The following is a 19,805-nucleotide window of genomic DNA, read 5'->3' as shown; positions in this document are numbered from 1 at the left end:
GATTGCAGTGGTGTGGCTATCTCAGCCTCTGGCCGTGAATCATAGTCACTGATAACAAAGAAAAAACACCTCATGTTTTTTTCAGGCTTTCAGGATTTCAAAGAGACTATTTCCTGAACATCATCTTTCCAAGTTAGTTTTATTATATATGTGTACAAATGTATGAATATATATGCATATGTATATACATGCATATTGTACATACGTGTTACGTGCATGTGTGCATATATGCAATATACCTACACATTTTATATGTATTATCTATAGTTCTATATATATATACACACACACACACACATATATATGTAGTACATACACATATCTAAGACTTTAAGTGGTATCCCTCTAAAGAGTAAAATAGTCTCGAATGAAAAGTTTCAGGGCTTTGACAATTATCCGATCCCCAGAAAATCTAGTTAAGTATATGTTCTCTGTACAATAACAAACATAGTTAAGATTTATTTTAGTTTCAATTTTAATGATTTATAAAGCATTAGAGCTATTCTGGGAATAAAGAAAAAAGACTGTGTAATGGTTCTAAGATTGACTGTTTAAAAATAAGTTAGGATCATGGGACGCCTGGGTGGCTCAGTTGGTTGAGCAGCTGCCTTCGGCTTAGGTCATGATCCCAGCGTTCTGGGATGGAGTCCCGCATCGGGCTCCTTGCTCGGCGGGGAGCCTGCTTCTCCCTCTGCCTCTGCCTGCCACTCTGCCTGCCTGTGCTCGCTCTCTCCCCCCCCTCTCTCTGATAAATAAATAAAATCTTAAAAAAAAAAAAAAAGGTTAAAAATAAGTTAGGATCCTTGGCGTCACTCTCCTTCACTTCTGTAGTTTAAGGAAGAATGTGAAATTTGGTATATTTAGTTGTTTGATGTCTAAAAGCACTGTGTGCCTGGGAAGCTAAATCTATAGCTGGAGATGCTTGTTAGATTTCCCTTCATAGATATTTGCAGATTCTAGATCCCCTGGAAGGAAAAACAATTCCACATACATGGAAACTCAGTATGCCAATCAAAAGGAGGCCAGAACCTCTCTGCTCGTTGGGAGCGAATTTGTGTTCATTTCATTTAATTTCTGACTCACCATTATCTTGACCCTTGATTGTCACCAAAAATGAAAAGAGAGGCAGGGAGGGGAGAAGGGAGGGAGGGAAATTCAAATTGTTCTCCTCAGACATTTGGGGATGAGACACACTCCATTAAGAGAGTACTGTCAGTGTTCTCAGAAGCCCAAGTAGAGATCTCATTTGAGAACGCCACATAATGATTTTTCCAAATAGAAGCTCTTTAAAAGAATGAAGCCAACAGAGCCCTCCTTCTGCACAGCATTTGGCAGGCCAATTTCCATCTTTACAAGGCCCCTGCAGAATCCCAGTGGGCGGCCCTTCTGAAGTCAGTGGAAGCTAGAAGCAAAGTTCTGAGATAAAGTGAAATGATAACTAAGCCAAATAATTTTTGATAAAAGAAAACACATGTATTTAAGAGAGTCAGAACACTGGACACCCTGAGGAAGTCTGCTGTGTGCTGCTGGCTGCCACAGAGAGATTTTATTTCTTTATTTATTTGAGAGAGAGAGAGAAACACGTGCATAAGCAGGGGCAGAGGGAGAGGGAGAAGCAGACTCCCTGCAGAGCAGGGAGCCCAACGTGGGACTCGATCCCGGGACCCCAGCACCATGACCTGAGCCGAAGGGAGCTGCCCAACTGACTGAGCCACCCAGGTGCCCCAAGAGGCTTTTTCTGAATTCAACAGTGTACTATAGATGTGGTTCTATTGCCTGATTCCATGGTGAAGCCATGATTTCAGAGCAGCAACTTCCTTCGGAAGAACATTATTAGGGGAAAATATATTAATTAAGAATATTGAGAAATATTCAATCTCTTGAAGCTACTAATTGAATGAAATGAGACTGCTTTAAATGAGCTTCTCTGTACTGAACAAGCACCATCGTTCACCCTGGAGCGACGGCTTGAACCAACACAAGATCGTAAGACTCAGCGGAACAAATTGTTTCTAGAAAGGACAAGGTGATAAAAAACAAATAACACTGTAGGGAAAAAAACGCTAACTTTTTAAGTCCAAAAGCTACCACATAATCAATCAAAGCCATTCAAGAAAACAATGTAAAATAAGAAAGCATAAAGGAAGTGGAGCTAAAATAACTAAGACACTTCCTAGAAGTATACTAACATGTACAGTTATTCTCACTACTTCTACATAGAAAATGTGAGAAACAGAACTAAAGATGATACTAGTGATCAGTGGATGGTTGTTACGATGGTAGCTATTTTTGTCTTCTTTTGTCCTCTATTTTTAAACATGTTTAGTGCAAAATTAGATGTACCTCCCAATGTGAAACTGATTTGCCTATCAACTATCTCAGACCCATGACCATCAACCAATATCTGAGATTAGTCTGGGGAATAAGCTTTTAAAGGAATAGTCAAATGAAAGAGAAGGTTTGACAATTATTATTTTGGCAGACAAAAAAAGAATAGCAATTCCTTTTCTTTAAGTTTTCAATTTTTGCTAACCTGATATGTGACTGCAGAACATTTTTGTACTACAGTCAAGATCATTATAACTGGAGGGAATTCTAAAAATCATCTAGTACAACCTACTATTTTATGTCCTGCAAAGATCAAAGGTCAATGGTACCCAAAGTCACACTTAGTGGCAGAAGTAGATCTTGAACCCAGATCTCTTGGTGGCCAGTCTATTTATCCAATAAAACCAAAGGTTAGGGATTTACTTACAATGTATTCAGATGCAAAATAAATGTCCATTTCCCACAGCTGCTCTGCTATTCCTCACAAGTCCCCACCACACTAAAGTAGAAGGAACTAACTTTAGTCTCAGTCATTGAAGCAAATCCATTCAATGATTTAAATAACTTAGGTATATTCGCATTTCCTCGTGCTTCCTATCTCTGCTCCAATGTGGCAGCCAAGTGTGTGAGAGCAGGAAGTGAAGGAAGTGTGTGACTTCAGAATGAAGGAGGAGGGAAGTCTTGAATCCATGTTCACATACACTCTTTTCTCTCTTCTAACTTTGGCCTCAGTGGCATCTCCTTGTCTGCCTGGTCACTGGCGTCCACTGCTGAAGGCTGTGGCTGGTGACATCATGGCGCATTCTCCTCTTGCCTCAGAAAAAGTCTGGCAGTATTGCCTGTCAAGTCAGTGCCTCCTCGCTGAGATCTTACAACTTCTCCCAACCTGTGTAAGCTACACCTGGCTGCAGGGACACATTGTTCCGACAGCAGCAGCTCCCCAGCAAGTGCCCTCAGCATCCTTCTGCAAGAGGTGCCAGGACATCCGTCACCTTCCATGCCCCATGAGACACTGAGATGCTAGGAAACAGAATTCAGTCTCTCCCTCCCTGTCCACCATGCTGTGGAGGTTCACTGTTCACATGGGAAGAAGTCAAAAGTATGTCTTGTGGGGTGGTCTTCTCTGCTTCTGGCTACGCACCATGCCTCCCATCTGCCCTTTCAGGAACTTCAGCCAGAAGAGAAAGGGGGGTCATGCTTCAGACTGATTTTTCTGCCTTCTTCCTATAACCTACCATGGCCAAAAGGGGATGGACAGTCCTCTTTCCATGGGGACCATACTTTATCCTTCCCAAAGTAGGGTTCACTCTTCACTTTTCTCTAGAGCCATAAATGTGAGGGGCTATGGCAGAACATGATTTATGGGAGAGAAAGATGAAAGACACATTCACCTAAGAGTGCTAAAATATTCTCTCATAGTCGTGATCCCAGAGCCACAAAATAGATCAGCTACATATTCAAATGCCTCATTGAAAGACCAGTCATCTGATTCTGGCCCATACACAGAATAATGGCCAATAACTTGTAGGCTGGCCACCCAAAGTACAGGGCTCACATCCTCTGTGGGAATGATGGAAAGAGAGACAAGAAGAGCCAGGAAGACACCAAAGCACCAGCATGCTGGGACTGCGGGACCAGATGCAGAGAATATGGGTCATTTCCGGAGGCTGGGGAGCAGAAGGCCAGGCCCCCATGATGAAAAGCTCTAAAACCCCTTCATGACACAGCAAATCAAAACATCTTGGTTATTTTGCTGTCTGTCACGACTGACATGTTTGTCTCTTACATCATTTTATCCAGAAGACAGAGAGCAAAACAATCTGACTTGTGGGGAATCGTGAGGGTTAGAGTTGACATCTGCACAGCATGCTACGTTCCCTGGAAGAAATGTGCCACATTAAGTGAATTAATATTTCTCCTTTGAAGTTCTCGCTCACATTCATCCCTTCCTAGATGGGAAACATAATCTCTCATCATTTTCGCAGCCTCGAAACCCTGCGAAGAAATATACCAAAGCTTCTCTCTATGAACTTTCCCCCTCACACACACGAGAAAGTGCAGGAAGTAACAAGCGTCGCCATAGGATCAGAACGGTGCAAAATCAGAAGATGGGAACTACAAAGCTGTCCAAATTGGGTTCAAAGAAAAGAGAAAATAAAAAGGCACACATGGAAGGCTTCTCGCCCAAGAATACAAGAATTACCCACAATCTACCTAGAGATGGTTTTAGAAGGTTGAGGGTGTCGGATGAGATAGGAGTGGGAAGAGGACTCAGGAAAAGGAGAGTCGGCTAAGTTCAGGAAGGTGAAACCAAGAAATTGGTGGGCATTTAGAAATGGGATCCACAGCCAGGCGGGGGACAGCCGACCCTACTGACACCCCGTTATGCATTTGTCCTCAGAAGAGTATTCCAGCAGAAGAGTCTTCCAGCCTCCCGCTCCCTGAAAACGTTTTAAAATATAATTAGAATACACACCTCTCTCTCTGCAGATCTTGTCACTGCTGCAATGTTACCTATCTTTATTATTTTTTTTTTACTATCCTCTCCCCGACCAAATCTCCAGAGAGAGGACTTTCCCTGGGTTTTGCTCACTACCATGTCCCCGGTGGGTGGCCTCGGATTGGTGCTCTGTGGCAAGTGACGTGGGCAGGTCAGACTTATGGCTAGGCAGGGGCCATTGGGATGGGACCGGAAGCACCCAGAGGATGCTATCCAAGTGTCTCCCCCACTGTCCTTCCACAGGTCCCAAGTCAGAGCTCTGCTGCTTTGAAGGAAGTCAGTCTTCCATGACACACTAGTAAAATGCAACACGCTTTAGGTAGGGAGTTAACACCTTACCAGATGTTTAGATGGCAGATAACTGAGAGACGAACCCTCCAGAAATGCACCCACAGAATGAGGAGGTGCAGAAAGGTGCCAATGGCAATCTGGAGAATGAAAGAGCATGCCACCGCCCGACCTCCTTGAGCTTCCAGAGGTTTCTATTAAACACGTGTCTTCATTTCCCCCACAAAGACGTCTAATGATTATGTTCCCTATAAAACACCACATTCCCTCTCACCCTTCCTGCTAGCCTATATTGTATTCCCTGGGAGCCATGTGTTTTATGCCTCCACAGAGACACGGAAGATTAAAAAAGAATCAGCGCAGATTACAAAATGAAGACTCAAAGGTTGCAGAATGATTTGTATTCTCTCCATAATCATTTTCCATCTTTCATCTTATCAGCACTCATAAATTACACACACTCCATTTAAGAACACAGTGAGCCCAAAATCTCTATTATTTTCAGCATGATTGCAAACAGCTAAGCCAATCACATAAACAACTAAGTGGGGATGCAGCTAACATTTCGTCCTCCCCTCGAGCAGTATTTCGCAGAACTCTGCCCTACAGAGGGCCAGGGTTTCCGGAGGGAGACACCCCTCCCCCCGGCCCTGGGAGTGGGGAGACGAGAAGCAGGCAGGTAGGGAGAGAAGGGGGGTCTGGCTGCCCCTCGTGCCAGACTCAATGACCCCACTTAGTGCTCTTTCTATGGGGCGTTCCCCTCATCACGCCCCTGAAGAACCTTTTCCACAGCTTTAAGAAATCTGCAGACCCCTGATCCAGGCACTCAAAAGAGGTGTGTGTTTTCTTCCAGAAAGAGTATGCTACACAGCCTGAAAAAGGAAATGTGTGCAAGAGCATAATATTAAAATAATACATCAAGAAAATGTTTCTCCTCAGGGGATTTTTCATGTCACTCAACTGTTTAAGCTTTAGGGATTCCCCAGCCTACAAAGGGCCCCCATTCCAGTTTAGTTTAGAAGGTAGGGCTTTGGAACCCCAGGCTCACTTTCCTACAGGAAGAGGATATTATGCTGGTCCTCAGGCTTGCAGGAATGACAGCCTGATGCCCCACAGGTGAAGCCTAATGTTACTAACAACACAAGGAGTAGAGATTTGCTTTTGCTCCTTGTAGAGTGGGCTACTGTGGGCCGGTGGGGGTGCCAAACCACTATTTACTATTTCTTTGCATCCGTCCATCCCGTGATACGCGATGAAGAGTGAGTGACAATGGAAGCGCTTCCCCCTCTTCCCACCCACCCCCCACCACCCAGCTCAACTGCCGCTGCCGCTGCTGCCCACTGCCAAGGCAGTCCCTGTCCCACTGCAGCTGGTGGCTGGCCAAGTGGGCGGGCACCTGTTGTTTGTAGGCGGGAGAATGCCTGGAAACCACTGCCTAACACCAGCTGGAAAAAACTAACTCATGGTTTGCTTGTTTACTTTCCAATATTTCTCACCATTTTATTATGACAATCTGGCACCTAATATAAATCCCCAAAAAGCTTGAGAGGGTTTAACACTTAGGAGGAAAAAAAAATTTTGGCAGTGTTTACAACCCTCTCGAAACAGGAAAATAAAAAGATAAAGGAAGAAAAAAGAGAACTTAACAATGCATATCTATAAATAACTTTTTAGGTCAAACCACAATTTAGCTTTTGTTTTTCCTTCATTTTGGCTCATTTGATAAGCTAATGAACTGAAAGAAAAGAACTAGTGTTAACCAAACAATGCTAAAAGAGGATTTCAGAATCTCCAAACTTAGGAGCAGATTTGACTCACTTAGTATCGTGAATAATTACAAACAAGAAAATAAAATGTTAATACTCAATTTTCCACCAAAACTTTAGATTTCTTGATGTCAAAACACTCTGCCACAGGATCAGGTTATTTAAAATGCTAAAATTAAATCAACTGCCATTAATGAATATTACCATTTGGGTAGATACCTCTCTATGCCTTTGCAAAAGCAGAAATGCTCTTACAGAGTGTTTTCATCTGTCACGCAGAAAAATACCACTGCTAATAATGGGAGGAGGAGGAGGAGAAGGAATTCTTCCTATGAGTGACTTCTGTACTTTATGCAAAATTCCACCTTTGCATACGCTGCACTATAACCTTGCACTACAACTATTTGTTTATGGATCTTCTTTTTCAGTTGCCTTCTGAATAAAAGGACCAGCGCACTGGTTAAGAGTGTGGGTAATGGGGCTTCACAGACGTAGGTTTTTGTTTTTTGATTTTTGGTTTTTTTAAAGATTTTATTTATTTATTTGACAGGCAGAGATTACAAGTAGGCAGAGAGGCAGGCAGAGAGAGGAAGAAGCAGGCTCCCCACTGAGCAGAGAGCCCGACGTGGGGCTCAATCCCAGGACCTTGGGATCATGACCTGAGCCGAAGGCAGAGGCTTTAACCCACTGAGCCACCCAGGCGCCCCCAGACGTAGGTTCTATTCCAAGTTCAGTTCCTTACTAAGTTGGCAAGGACAAGTTATCTAAAGTCCCTAAAGGCTGAGTGCTTCAACAATATAGGGATAACACGAGTGCCTGGGTTAAGCATCTTCCCTCGGCTCAGGTCGTGATCTCAGGATCATGGGATCGAGCCCCTGTTGGGCTTCCTGCTCAGTGGGGAGCCTGCTTCTCCCTCTCCCACTCCCGTGCCCAACTCATGCTCTTACTCTCTCTCAAATAAATAAATAAATAAAATCTTTAAAAAATGAAATACATAAAATAGGGATAATAATCATAAATACATGCCTCACAGGGCTATTTGAGATTATATGGGATAATGTATGTAAAATTCTGTGCCCAGAATATAGCAACATTGATGATGATGACGCCTTCATGTCCCCCGTGCCCGGCACAGTTCATTGTAATAGTGCATGTTCAGCATGTGTTTCTTGGATTGAGTTGAATTTCCCCAAACTATCTGTCTGAAGAAGTCCTGTATGTCTTTCTAGAGATGACACTGGAACAAAATCTCGGGGAGAATCCAATGCCTTCACCTGACCACTGCTTGGAGACCCCACAGGGCTTTGTGCCATCCTGCATCAGCTCTGTCCTGCCAGCCTACCGGCACCTTCTGAAGCTTTCAGGCTGCTCTGTGGCATAGAATCAAATCAGCCTTTTACAAAACAGGGAGTTCCTTTTCTTTTTGCATTTCCAGAGTCAGGCACACAGGAGGAAAACAGTAAATGCTTGTTCCTGGGCCTAGCTCAAGCCACCTGTCACCATTAATTGAACCCAAAGGGAACTGTATGCCTTCCAAGGAAGGAGACGTGTTTAAATCCAATCCTTTCTCAACCTCCAAGACTCCATTCAAATCTACCTCTAGTAGGAACAACCAACCAGTCCAACCCACAATCATCCCTCCCTTTTGGAATCTTTATTGTACATCAAAGATAGCCTTCTGGGTGTTTGTGGGAGGAAAGGTTATGTTAGTCCTGTTTCCTTACACATCCTGTGAGCTCGGGGAAGGGAAGATTAACTAATTATGAATTCTTTTGCACAGAACAAGGACATGTAATAGGCAGGAAACAAATATTTGATTGCTTGATTTAGTTCTGTTTTCCAATGTGCTCGAAGTACTTCTCCAGAATTATCTAATTAATCCTAACTTGATGAGAAGAAAGGCATATTGGATCTGCACAGACTGGAGCCAAGTCCTGGCACCGTCCACGGTGTGAATGAGCAGGGGTGTTCTTGCCGGCTCTGCAACACTGCCTCTCCTTGGCGAGCACTCAATTTTTTGAACTAATGGCTTAGCACACAAGAATTAGCATTTTACAAAACCAAAAACTAACTGCCAACCAAGTCTTCATGGTGTTGTTAACCGACAGCAAACTCTACATTGAGTTCTACTTCCTTCAACTAAATGGATTGGGAAGTGGTCCCAAGACCCCCAGAAAGGGGGTGGGGGGAACCACAATGTCCCCTGTGAACACATAAGCTTGCAAAGGAATAATTAGATCCACTGCAACTGAGAGCTAACGGCTCTCATTTAGAATAGCCACAACTGGCATTTTCAAAGCCTATTAGCCAGGTTCCTCTTTCCTTTGCAGAGTCTGCAATTCTCCTTTATTCATAGCAAGGATTTTCAGGGACCCTAATAAAAATGAGAAGCCTTCATAGTCCTATAATCTGTTCATTTTTCAAAATGCTTTCACGCCTCACCACCTATTTGATTCCTGCAGCCACCCAAGACAGGTAGACCAGGTAACACAGAAGGTCTCGCTTTCCAGAAGCACAAAGAATCAGAGTGGTTGCCCCCAGGACCCAACCCCTGAGCAGCAGAAGGGGGACCACGACTCAGCCTTCCCTGCCCTCTCCTTGGTGGGTTTTCCTACACCGTTGACCAAAGGGCTGCCACCTAGTTGTTCACCGTCTTCCCACAGTGTGGCAGACAAGATAACCTCTCTGAAAGAGAACGCCCTGCGTTTCTTAAGACATAGGGTGTCCCTGCAGAAAATAGTGCCATTTAAATCCCTAGTCTTCACCAGTGTGTTTCACCATATTGAAGGCAAGTTTGCGTCCAAAATGGTTGAGTGGGAGCCAACTGTGGTGTTCTAATCTTTGTTCATGCTGTCAGTGTGACATATGAAAGAAATATGAATAAAGTGACAGGATGAAAACAAAGCTCGTGGCTGGTGTGAGATACACAGACAGGGTGTGAGCCCCACACGCACTGCAACTGGGTCAAGTTAACACCTCTTCTCTCCCCTACATATGCGGTGTGGAAAAGCTATTTATAAAATGTTTTTAAATATTTAGGACCAAATAAATCAATATTGTTGGGAAACACTTCCTCTGACCAGAACTCATTTAGTTGCCCTAGTCCCATGTGAATAACAGAACCAGGAATGTCAGGACGATCCGAGCCCAGGAATTCAACAGATGTGCCGCGCTTTCTCCGGGGAGGCCCTCCCGGGTCTGCCTTCGGTCTCCAGTCGGGGACCGGGCAGAACCAGAACAAGGGTGGAATCTCAGGAGGGCGGCCTCGTGGCTACCAGTTAGGGCTGATGGAACAAAAACAGGCGTGCGAGAAGTTACCTGGCTCTGCAGTTCGCTTTGCTGCTTCAGACGAAGGTTTTCAGGTGTATCCGCCACGGTAGTGAAGGACTGCTTGGGGTAGTGTCTGTGGAGAAATGTGTTAAAAGAACGTAATTAAAACATTATATTGTTAAGCGATGATTTCGCACCAGTTGCTTTATCCTTCCCTCCCATCACGCTGCAGAGAGGCGTCTCTCCACGTGGCTGGACCTCTGTCTGGATCATTACTGCGGGGCCCCTCCTCTCCTCCATCCTCAGGACCCTCTGTCACCTGTCACCCCGCTACCTCCCCAAATTCCAACCTTGGCTTCTCTACTCACTGCCTGCCAGCAGCACCCAAGCATGCTCAAGGCTCTCCTAACCTTTACTACCTCTCCCTCCGACCACACACTAATCTAGCCCGCGGAGCTGGATTCTCTTCTCTCCTTCGAAGAGGCCGAAACTCGCGGTCCCTGCTCGTCTCCTCTCCAGCTCTTTCCTCAACACTGTGCATGCTGGCTTCTAGCTCCGGCTTCCAGAAGTTTCTCTGGGCAAGCTGTAATATAACTCCCTGTGGACACATGCAACAGACATCTTTTTGTCTTCCTCTGCTGGACTGCTGCTCCATCGGAAATGTCCTCTCTCTCTCGGTCTCTATGTTACCGCACATTCTTGGCCTGGCTGTCCCTTCTCTGTCTCCTGTGGATTCCTCTCTGTCTGCCCACCCCCGCTCAGGGTTCTAACACAGCTTCTTCTCTTCTCACTCTACGTCAGGGAGCTGTTGGGTAATCTCTGCATACATGCCGACTACTCGCAAATCTAGCCCAGCAGGCTCTCCAGGACCCCAGATCCACTGGCATTTCCACTTGTGTATGTTCCGCACCCACCATAAACTCAACCAGTCTGACACTCAACTGTCCAATCCCCCACCCCATCCCCAAGACAGGGTCCTCCCTCTTATTCACTCTTGCATTTATTCATGCCCATTGCCCAAGCCAGAAACCAGGGGATAATCATGTCTTCTCACACATTCAACCAATCAATCGCCCAGTCTATTGATTTCATGTCCTAAACACACCACGGATATATTTACATTTCCCTCTCTACTGCATTTTTCACGACAGGCCACATTTTCCTTTCAGGTAACTGTAACCCTTGCCAGCCTTTCCCTTCCAAGCCAAACTGCCAAAACAAGCATTTTAAAATACCAATCTGATTACAACACCTCCGAGTACGACTGTTCAATGTCTTCCCAGGGACTGGAGAACAAAGTCCAGGCATTTTTGCCCCTAAATCCTCCTCCACAGTTGTCCTGCTCACTCGCCATGCTCCACCCATGGAGCTCGCCCTTGTCCCTCCCACCTCCTCCCCCACAGGCCGCTCTCCTGGCCCAGAACACCCACCCCTCCACACACCCCGCTTCTCTAGCTGACTCCTCTTCATCAGCCAGGCCTTGCCTTGGATGTCACTTTCTCCAGGAAGCCCTCCTGGCCTCCCTGGTGGGCTCTGGAAGGTACTTTCCTTCCTGCTGTAATTTTTAAATTCATCTGCATGCTCCTACTGACATGTCCTGTCTCGACGAACAAGGAAAGTTCTGTGTCAGCGAGAGCTGGCCATCTTGTCTCCTGTCAGAGCACACTGACCACCTACCAGAGTCTGGTTCATCATAGGACTTCAGTAATGTGTTCAAATATTTGTGGAAGGAAGAAAGGTAGGAGAGAGAGGGAGATTAGAGTGAGCCATGTGTGGGCACCTCGGTGGCTCAGTCAGTTCAGCATCTGCCTTCGACTCAGGTCATGATCCCAGGGTCCTGGGATCGAGTCCCACATCAGGCTTCCTGCTCAGCAGGGAGTCTGGTTCTCCCTTTCCCTCTGCCCCTCCATCCACTCATGCTCTCTGTCTCACTCTCTCTCAAATAAATGAATATTTAAAAAAAAAGAGTGAGTCATGTGACCACAGCCCAAGCTTCACCATGCTGTGGGATAGATGGTCACACACATGCAAACACACAGGCCCTCCTTGTGACCAAGTGAGGGCATCTGCTCCTTCTGTGTGAGGAAGGGTACAAACACTGGCTCATGGTTGCCTCTTCCCCATGCTCAGCTGACCCAGGACGGGTATCACCACCTGCTGGGACTCTGTCACCACGCTCAGAGCTGTCCCTCAAAGAGCTCCCTCCCTCTCTGGCCCCTCTCGTTGGTGATGTCCACCCTGTGTCTCTTACTGTGGTTTCTCAAAAGTCCCCTCCACCTCACTCTCCTTGTAGATGCTTCTTTCCAGCCTCCCGTTCCTGGCTTCCCCTGAGAAGGCTGAGGGAGCCATCTCTGGTCAGTGCCAATAAACTCTGCGTGTCCTTCCAACAGTGTCCCCAGCACTTTGGAAATCAGGATTAAAGATATTTTGTAGTCCCGTGGAGTCAGACTCACAACAGGAAATGCGCAACATGGCCTCATTTTCCCAGCATTCTTCAGAACTAAACGTCCCATATAAGAAAAGACTCCATTTTGAGGGGAGGGGGTTTGGGAGAAGGGGGTGGGATTATGGACATTGGGGAGGGTATGTGCTTTGGTGAGTGCTGTGAAGTGTGTAAACCTGGTGATTCACAGACCTGTACCCCTGGGGATAAAAATATATGTTTATAAAAAATAAAAAATTAAAAAAAAAAAAGAAAAGAAAAGACTCCATTTAACTGAAGCTCAAAACCCCACCACTGCTGAACACATCTGAACTATTTTAATCAATATCCTTCAAAAACCTTTTATATAATTATCCTGCCTTCCTAGAGCATCTACAACGCTAATTTAAATTTTGTCATCATACCTTAGCGTCAGCTTCGTAGATATTAACAGATCACGATGTAAAGCAGGACTAGTGCTACTTTGAAAGTGGTAATTAAATCCACTCTCAGGAAGTTTAGCCCATTGAGACCCTGCGGTACCACAGGCTAACCCCGTTGGGGGCCAGACACTGGGAGATAACCTGATCCTGCTTATTTCTGGTTAATTAAAAAGTAAATATAATTTTTTAAGTAGACATGATTTTAAAACTAAGCAGGATTTTAAATTAAACAGCATCCTGAGATGGCAAAGTGAATGTGGGTGGGGTAGGTACCGTCTGTAACGGCTTCTCTATGGGCATGAGAAGTTCATCAATGCCAGGCAAAAATCATTTTTATTTGGATACTGATGAAACTTCACTTGCCCACACCACCCATACTGCCCATCCTGAAGTATCATTTCCTGAAAAATCATCTAAGTCTTCTCCTCATTTGATTTGACCATGAGACGAGGTGACAGCTCTGAACTTAAATAGTACGTGCATAGAAATAAAACACCACTTTTCTAAGTCTGCTTCTGGCACACCATGCTGAGTTCTCAGGGGTCAAGGGCTGCACTAGAAGACAAGGAAACAAAATGAAATCTTCTGGTGCTTTGGTTTTTTTAGAAGACGAGCTGGTGGCCACAGAAGCGAACCTAACAGGCCTCACAATTTCATGGAGGACTAGAAACAGACAGCAATACTTTGCACCTTTCCAACCCTGAAATGTAATGATTCTGTAAGGGTAGGTTCATTGATACATCCCATAACTTCGTCTAAAGATGCATAACAGGGGGCACCTGGGTGGCTCAGTGGGTTAAAGCCTCTGCCTTCAGCTCAGGTCATGATCCCAGTGTCCTGGGATGGAGCCCCACATCAGGGTCTCTGCTCCATGCAGAGCCTGCTTCCTCTTCTCTCTCTGCCTACTTGTGATCTCTGTCTGTCAAATAAATAAAATCTTTTTTAAAAAAATTCTCTTTCTCCCTCTGCCCCTCCCCCACTCCCTCTCTCAAATAAATACATAAATACAAATTTTAAAAAAATAAAATAAAGATGCCTAATGGGAAGAAATTATCTAAAATTTTGACCTAGGAGAAAAAGTTTAATATTAATAACCAAAATAATTAATGCTGGGAGAAAGGAGGAGTTTATATCTGAAAATACTAGGGATCATGAGTAATATAATGGATTTCTCAACACCATGTCTATGTAGTCACATCCGTCTACAGTAATCCAATAATATTCTGCTCTGAAGTCATCATCGCAACTCTTCCCCACCCACCACCACACTTACAGAAGAAGAAAAAAAAAAACAGATGTGGAAATAAACTGAGGGCACAGTTGTCTCTCACGGGATCATAGGTACAGAGAAGCAGAGCATCTGCAAATTAACGGATGGTACCATACAGTTAATCCTAGCTCTTTCTAAATACCATATTTAAATGGTGATAGAAAGTCTTTAGAAAATAAATGCCTGAATAGAAATCTTAATGAAGGTAGATTTCATCACCAGGCCTACAGGAGGTGTGTTTTCTCCTAGCCCATATTAGGGATGAGAATTTAAGACAGAAGGCATTAAGGCACAAGAAATGGATATTCAAAGAGACCCAAGAAAAAAGTTTTAAAATAATAATAATAATAATAATAGTACAAAAGAAAAGGTGGATGAATTGGTACATTGACACGTTTCCTGGAAATGCGGCATATCATACACTGGGAGCTGGTTGAAAGATCTGGGAGAATACTGTGGGATGTTGAAGCATCGTAAATAGAAGTCTCTTAGCTGAAGTACACAAGAATTGGATGAAATGTCTGTATCAAACCAGGCTGCCAGCTGCAATAAACCCAGATTCCCGTGAAATGCTATAATCAGAATAAAAAGAGAAAGAATCAGGAGAATAACAGAAGACAACATCTGAAACAGCAAAGTTAGGTTACAGAAAGGAGACTTCCAATTTTTTTTTTTTTTATCTCTGTGAGATTTCACTGATTTGAACAGAGGAAGAGTGATATGCAAACCACTGAGCTGGTCAGGCTGAGAAACACAGTGTAAGCAAATTGGAACCTCCATGGACATGGTTATGAGAAAAAACACGCACAAGAATGTGAGCATCCAGAACCTCACTTTTTATCCAGAGCCCAGTGGCCCTGAAACCAAATTTCCCAGGTTTGGACCTAGATCTTCCAACGTCTAGCTGTGTGCCTTTGGGCAGATTTCATAACCTCTCTGGGCTCACTGTCTTCATCAGCAAAATCACTATAATGGTTACACCTCTTAGGCTTATTCCAAAATTAACACCTGTAAAGCCTTTCAAATAATGTTTGGCTCATAATAAGAATTTAATAAAATATCTATTATTGATAATAATATCATTATTACCATAACTACCAGTAGGAGTACTTTCTCTTTGCTCTGCACAGCAAACTGACTTAACCTCAGTGCCTCCTTATGTCATCTATATAAGGGAGATAAAAGTCAGCAGGTTGTTGCCAGAACCACATAAAAGAACTTTATAAATGGAAAAATACTGTAAATGTGAGATATTAATAAGCCAACTAGATGTATGAAGGTAAGGTCTTTATGAATTTATTTATCGTAAGTCGTGTGTTAGCATGGTTCCTGCACAGGACATCTGGTAACAGGCATGGTCTGGAGACATTTTTGATTATCCGTCGTTTAGGGCAGGTGGTGGGGTGGGCAGCTGGGGGCAGAGGCAAGGGAAGCTGCTGAACATCCCATAATGCACAGAACAACCCCCGTCCCCACCCCAATGGAGACTTAGCCTGTCCAAAATCACCAATACTGCTAAGGTTGAGAAACCCTGTCCAAAACTGCCAATACTGCTAAGGTTGAGAAACCCTAAATAATAGATATAAACCTCAAGCATTATAGAAGTCTACTAATATTAAAACTGCCAGCTCCTTCGAACCAATGGCCACTCTCTGTTTTCATTCCCGTCTGCCCTGCAAAGTCAAACACCCCCCGCCTCCCCCTTGTCCTCTGCCACACTGCCGGTCAATTACTCCTGTCTGAGACTTCTCCCCCGTGAGCACTTAATTCTTTCCTCTGTAGCTTTTTGTTTACTTGACCATGTTAAAGTTCCACTCAAACTAGAAAATGTGAGAGCAGAACTCAGGTGTCAGAAGAATCTGTTATGACATCATCGTTTCCTTACGGGTCTCGCACAGAAGAGAGTGAACACAGCAGGCCTGCTTACATGGTGGGCCCTCAACCCATTTCTAAGAACTTGGACTTGGGGAGGGTTCCCACCACCATTAACTGATAAGACTGTGTCCAAGCTGTACAAACAATAGGGTTTACCCTGAACACTTGCTTTCTCTCTGGGAATCTGGAATTTGGGTACCTGCCAGACATAAGTTGCCTCTACGAAGAGCCCCCAGTGAAAACCCTGGGAACTGAGTCTCTAACGAGCTTTGTTGGTTGGCAACACTTGACACACGTCACGAACCGTTGCTGGGAGAATTAAGTGCATCCTGTGAGACTCTACTGGGGGAAGACCCTGAAAGCTTGTCTGCTGTCCTCTGGATCTGGCACCATGCACCTTTTCCCTTTGCTGATTTTGCTTTGTGTATTTTCCCTATAATAAATCACAGCCATGAATACAACTCTATGCTGAGTCCTAAGAAACCTTCTAGAGAATCATCAAACCTGGAGGTCTTGGAGATTGCCACATAGGACACTTTGTTCCTAACAACACATCGTTCATGAAAGAAAAAGTGTACCAACATTTTTAATATACTATCTACTTCAAGAAAAAGCAAGTTCAACTCTTAAGAACTTTTAAAAGGTAAAAGTTCTGACCTCACATTATTAACCTGGCTTTTCAGCCCTGACTTTCAGAATTAGGTCAGGGCCCAATGACTTTACTTTACACTGTCTTTACACGCTCTGGTCTTAACCAAAGAAGTAATGTCATCCAAGGGCCAGGATCATAACTGATATTTTGTATGGTGGGGAAATGATAGAAGGTTTCAAGGTAACTTTGAGTATTTCTCCCAGATCTGAACAACTCCATTGTTGCGCATCATTTAAAATTATCTTTAAAGAAAAAAACATTGAAAAATAAATCTGAGAGAGATTACCACCAGCAGATCATCTATGAATTTATTTAGAAAGGATGCACTTCAGCATGAGAGAAAATACCTCCAGAACAAGCTAACATGCAAAGAGGAATGGTAAGCAAATCAAATGGTAAGTGTGCAACACACACACATGCACACATGCACACACATTGTGTGGAATGATAACAGTATTATCTGAGGCTGGTTGTTTTTTTTTTTTGTTGTTGTTGTTTTTCCAGGAAAAGCTAACATATTGGAAATCAGATTGAGAGGGTAGTAGAAAATTAGTATTCTAAGGTCCTTTCTTCATGAGAAAGGTTAGGTTAAGGGTGAAGGACAAAGGTTAAATCCTTGCTGAATTTTAGACTGTGCTTCAGCAAATGTGGTAATATTTTAAGGGTGACCACAGAAAATGGAAAACACTATGTGAAGTCAAGTCCTATTGAAGGGGAAAATCAAATTTTTTTAAAATACTAAAATGCTGGGGTGCCTGGGTGGCTCAGTGGGTTAAAGCCTCTGTCTTCAGCTCATGTCATGATCTCAGGGTCCTGGGATCAAGCCCCGCATTGGGCTCTCTGCTCAGCAGGGAGCCTGCTTCCTCCTCTCTCTCTCTACCTGCCTCTCTGCCTACTTGTGATTTCTGTCTGTCAAATAACTAAATAAAAATCTTTAAAAATAATATAAAGTAAAAAAAATATTTAAAAAATACCAAAATGCTTATGCAATAAAATAAAAAAGAAAGAAAACAGAAAGAAAAAGAAGCATAGAATAAACAAGACAAATAGAAATTTAACCATTGGGAGAAACAATTCAATAATCACAAAAATAGAAATGGGTGAAAATTGCCAGCTAAAACACTAATAGATTCATATTTTTTAACTTAACTTTAAAATAACTACATTTGTGTAAGACAAAACACACTTTAAAAATAAAGGCATTGGGGGGCTGCCTGGGTGGCTGAGTGGGTTAAGCCTCTGCCTTCAGCTCAGGTCATGATCTCAAGGTCCTGGGATCGAGTCCCACATCAGGCTCTCGGCTAGGCAGGGAGCCTGCTTCCTCCTCTCTCTCTCTCTACTTGTGATCTCTCTCTGCCAAAGAAATAAAATCTTTAAAAAAAAAAAAAGAAAAAAGAAAAGAAAAGAAAAGAAAGGCATTGGGGAGCTTGGGTGACTCAGTCAGCTGGGATTCCAGCTCTTGATTTCGGCGCAGGTCATGATCTCAGGTGATGAGAGCAAGCCCCATGCCAGGCTCCATGCTCAGTGCAAAGTCTGCTTGGAATCATCTCCCTCTCCCCCCAGCCCCCACACAAGCTCTCCCTCTCTCCTTCTCTCTCTCAAATAAATTCTTTTTTAAAAATAAATAAAGACATTATTAAGAATAGAAACACTACACAGTGATAAAGTTTCAATGCACAAAAAAAAAGTATCATCCTGAATTTAGATGTACCTGATATTAGTATCAACCAATCATTTAAGATTTGTGCGTGCATATGTGTATTTATAGAGAAAGGGGGAAGGAGCATACATGTATGCAAAATTGATACGGGGAAAAACTGGCATATCCACCAACACGGGGAAAGATTTCAACATCCCTCTCCCAATTATTTCTAACCAATAAATATATCAAATATGTGGAATATGGAATTCATGGCAATAATACTGGTAATGTCTCAGGGCGCCTGGGTGGCTCAGTGGGTTAAGCCTCTGACTCTTGATTTGGACCCAGATCATAAACTCAGGGTCATGGGATCAAGTTCCGCATCGGGCTCCATGCTCAGCAGGGATTCTGCTCGAAAATTCTGTGTCCTCTCCCTCCCATCTGGCCCCCCCTCTCTCGACCACCCCCCACCACTCCACTCCCAATCACACACATGTGCTCTCTCTCTGTCCCTAAAATAAATAAATAAATCTTTAAAATATATATATTTGTAATGTCTCCATATAGGGGTGGCATTCAACCGACTTAACAACCATCAGTCAAAAAGGTCTCAGAGCATGCTCGAGCACGAGTTACTAGCAGGACTCACCAGTGTGTACTGATGACCGCCAGCCTCCCTCCAAGCACTCCCATGTGCAGGAAAAGCAGGATGCCAACACGCACCATATGGAAGGAGCAGAATAATAAAAGGAAAGGAAAACTCTCTCTGCTGGGATCCTGATTCTCTATACATGGCCTCCTACTCCCTCTGATAGAGCTTCCCTGGGGATGTGTGCCTTTGAGCCCAGATGCAATGAGAAAAGGTAACAGCGTGAAACTGGGAGCAGAGAGGCAAGATGAAGAGGGGGAGAGGGAGAGAAGGAGAGAAAGACCAGAGCTCCAACTGGGATCCACCATCACACCCTAAACAAGAGAAACAACTGCTAACCACCCTCGGGAGAAAAAAGCGTTGAGCACGAGGAGCCCGAAGAGCCTCGTGTTCTGCCCAGAGAGGCTTCTAACAGCAAAGAATCAACAGGAAGAACCACATGAGGACACACCAGCAGGCCCAGCTCTGAAGATGGGACCAAACCATCTGACTCTTGAAAGGACGTGGGGACCCTGGGGAGGGACGCGATGGAGCGGCCTCCGACTGAAGTATGAACGAATGCATTTACATCTGAGTCGCATTGTGTTCTCCCAAAAACTAAAATGTTAACAGATTTGTTTAAGGAAGACCTCCTCCGATGCCTAGAATATCTGAACTGAAGCCAGCACCAGGCTGCCACAGCACGAGGTTGGAAAACGGC

At 44.1% G+C, this 19,805-nt stretch overlaps 1 protein-coding gene across 2 annotated transcripts in view; it reads right to left on the bottom strand.

Annotated features, from left to right (window-relative positions):
• Positions 1–19,805, bottom strand: part of NEBL (nebulette) — a 363,452-nt gene that overhangs the window by 235,954 nt on the left and 107,693 nt on the right. For both annotated transcript variants that reach the window (XM_045085006.1, XM_013058914.2), the window contains exon 3: positions 10,201–10,285. In XM_045085006.1, coding sequence (XP_044940941.1) covers positions 10,201–10,285 — 85 coding nt within the window. The remainder of the gene's footprint in view (positions 1–10,200; positions 10,286–19,805) is intronic.

The sequence above is a fragment of the Mustela putorius genome, unplaced genomic scaffold, assembly GCF_011764305.1.
Source record: "Mustela putorius furo isolate JIRA1106 unplaced genomic scaffold, ASM1176430v1.1 tig00000827_pilon_pilon_pilon, whole genome shotgun sequence".
In the NCBI taxonomy this organism is placed as follows: Eukaryota; Metazoa; Chordata; class Mammalia; order Carnivora; family Mustelidae; genus Mustela; species Mustela putorius.
This window is presented reverse-complemented; position numbering and strand designations above follow the sequence as displayed.